This window comes from Nestor notabilis, unplaced genomic scaffold, assembly GCF_000696875.1.
Source record: "Nestor notabilis isolate BGI_N333 unplaced genomic scaffold, ASM69687v1 scaffold36046, whole genome shotgun sequence".
NCBI classification, from domain to species: Eukaryota; Metazoa; Chordata; class Aves; order Psittaciformes; family Psittacidae; genus Nestor; species Nestor notabilis.
Genome location: NW_009933031.1, coordinates 15393 through 16646, shown reverse-complemented (window position 1 = coordinate 16646; position 1254 = coordinate 15393). Strand labels below are relative to the sequence as shown.

General features: G+C 43.9%; 1 protein-coding gene across 1 annotated transcript in view; it reads right to left on the bottom strand.

Annotated features, from left to right (window-relative positions):
- Window positions 1-430: 430 nt before the first annotated feature.
- Window positions 431-1254, bottom strand: part of PLOD1 (procollagen-lysine, 2-oxoglutarate 5-dioxygenase 1) — a gene marked incomplete at its 5' end in the record, with an annotated part of 12015 nt that continues 11191 nt past the window's right edge. Inside the window, one exon of the mRNA XM_010016665.1 lies at window positions 431-1230. Coding sequence (XP_010014967.1) covers window positions 1075-1230 — 156 coding nt within the window. The remainder of the gene's footprint in view (window positions 1231-1254) is intronic.

The window sequence follows — 1254 nt, the reverse complement described above, 5'->3', positions numbered from 1 at the left end:
TTCACCATAATCTCTCAGCACCTTCCAACCGGTCATTTCTATCACATTCAACCCTCCCATTCAAGATTCTGCAGTGGAGTGTTTTGGTTTACAATCCCAAATAATTGATAATGACACCCCCCAAGTACTAGAAAACAGCTCTTTGATGGCCCATTCAAATTAGATGCAAATAAAATAATCAAAACAATATCTGAGAACTGGAATGAGGCCACCAAAGACCACTGGGATCTCTAGGTTGTTATCCAGAGATCGATGAGAGCTTTTGACAATCTTAAAATGGGATAGAACAGATACAGTGAAGTCCTCCTGCTAATCTAGTTGTTCTCAGCCTTCCCTTCCTCAGATTTTATCTGCACAACAGGGACTGATTCTGTCTGGGTATAACACAAGATAGGGAGGCAATCTTTTACCTCTTCAGTCTAATCCCAGAGGTAAAGCATCATTACTGGACCTTCCTTTAGCTAACCAGAAGCACCTATATTGCCATTGCCACTGCTCTGAACTTAGTGATATGGTCCCAAGGACTGCAGAGGTAAGGAATCAGATGATCTCCAGGCTCTTACTACCGAGTTTCATCTGGTACGACATCTGTTATGACTCCTGGAGTCTGCTCCCTGATTGGCTTATATTTGGAATAGTATCCAGGAATTATTGTCTAATGTCCAGTCCTGTGTATGTGGATACATGGATGAAAACGAGCTTCCAGCTATCTGGAGAAAGAGCTTGTGACTTGCCTCCAAGAAGCTGGATTTCAAGTCCAAGAAAGCACTTTTGTAAAGCCAACCAATCGCTGAAGGTTCAAGTAAATTGCACTTCCAAGAAAGAGCAGATGAGGAGCAGAATCAAAAATGAAGGCACAATATCTCCTTCCGAATTCTACAGCAATATTCCTAGATATCACCTGCAGTATCAGAGAGGGAGATCTTCCAGTAGTGGAGTCTTAAAATATCATTAAAAATCAATATCCAAATAGCTTTGATCAATGCCTTAGAAACTTTCAGCAGCATTCCCTGATTCCACTCAAAGTCAGCAGTGAGCAGGGCCAGGGAAAGGTCCTTCCTGTGAGGCATGGCTCTAGGGGTCAAGAAAGGACACTGCAATATAACGCGTTCCTTTGGTGGTTGGAAGACCTTCGTGGTAGTGGGTCAGGCGTCCTGGATGCATAAGGGTCCACCCCTTCCGTGGAGCTCGAATGGAGCAATTATAGCGCAGGAACCGGCAGCCTCCTCCCTGATGGAAACACAACAAGAGACA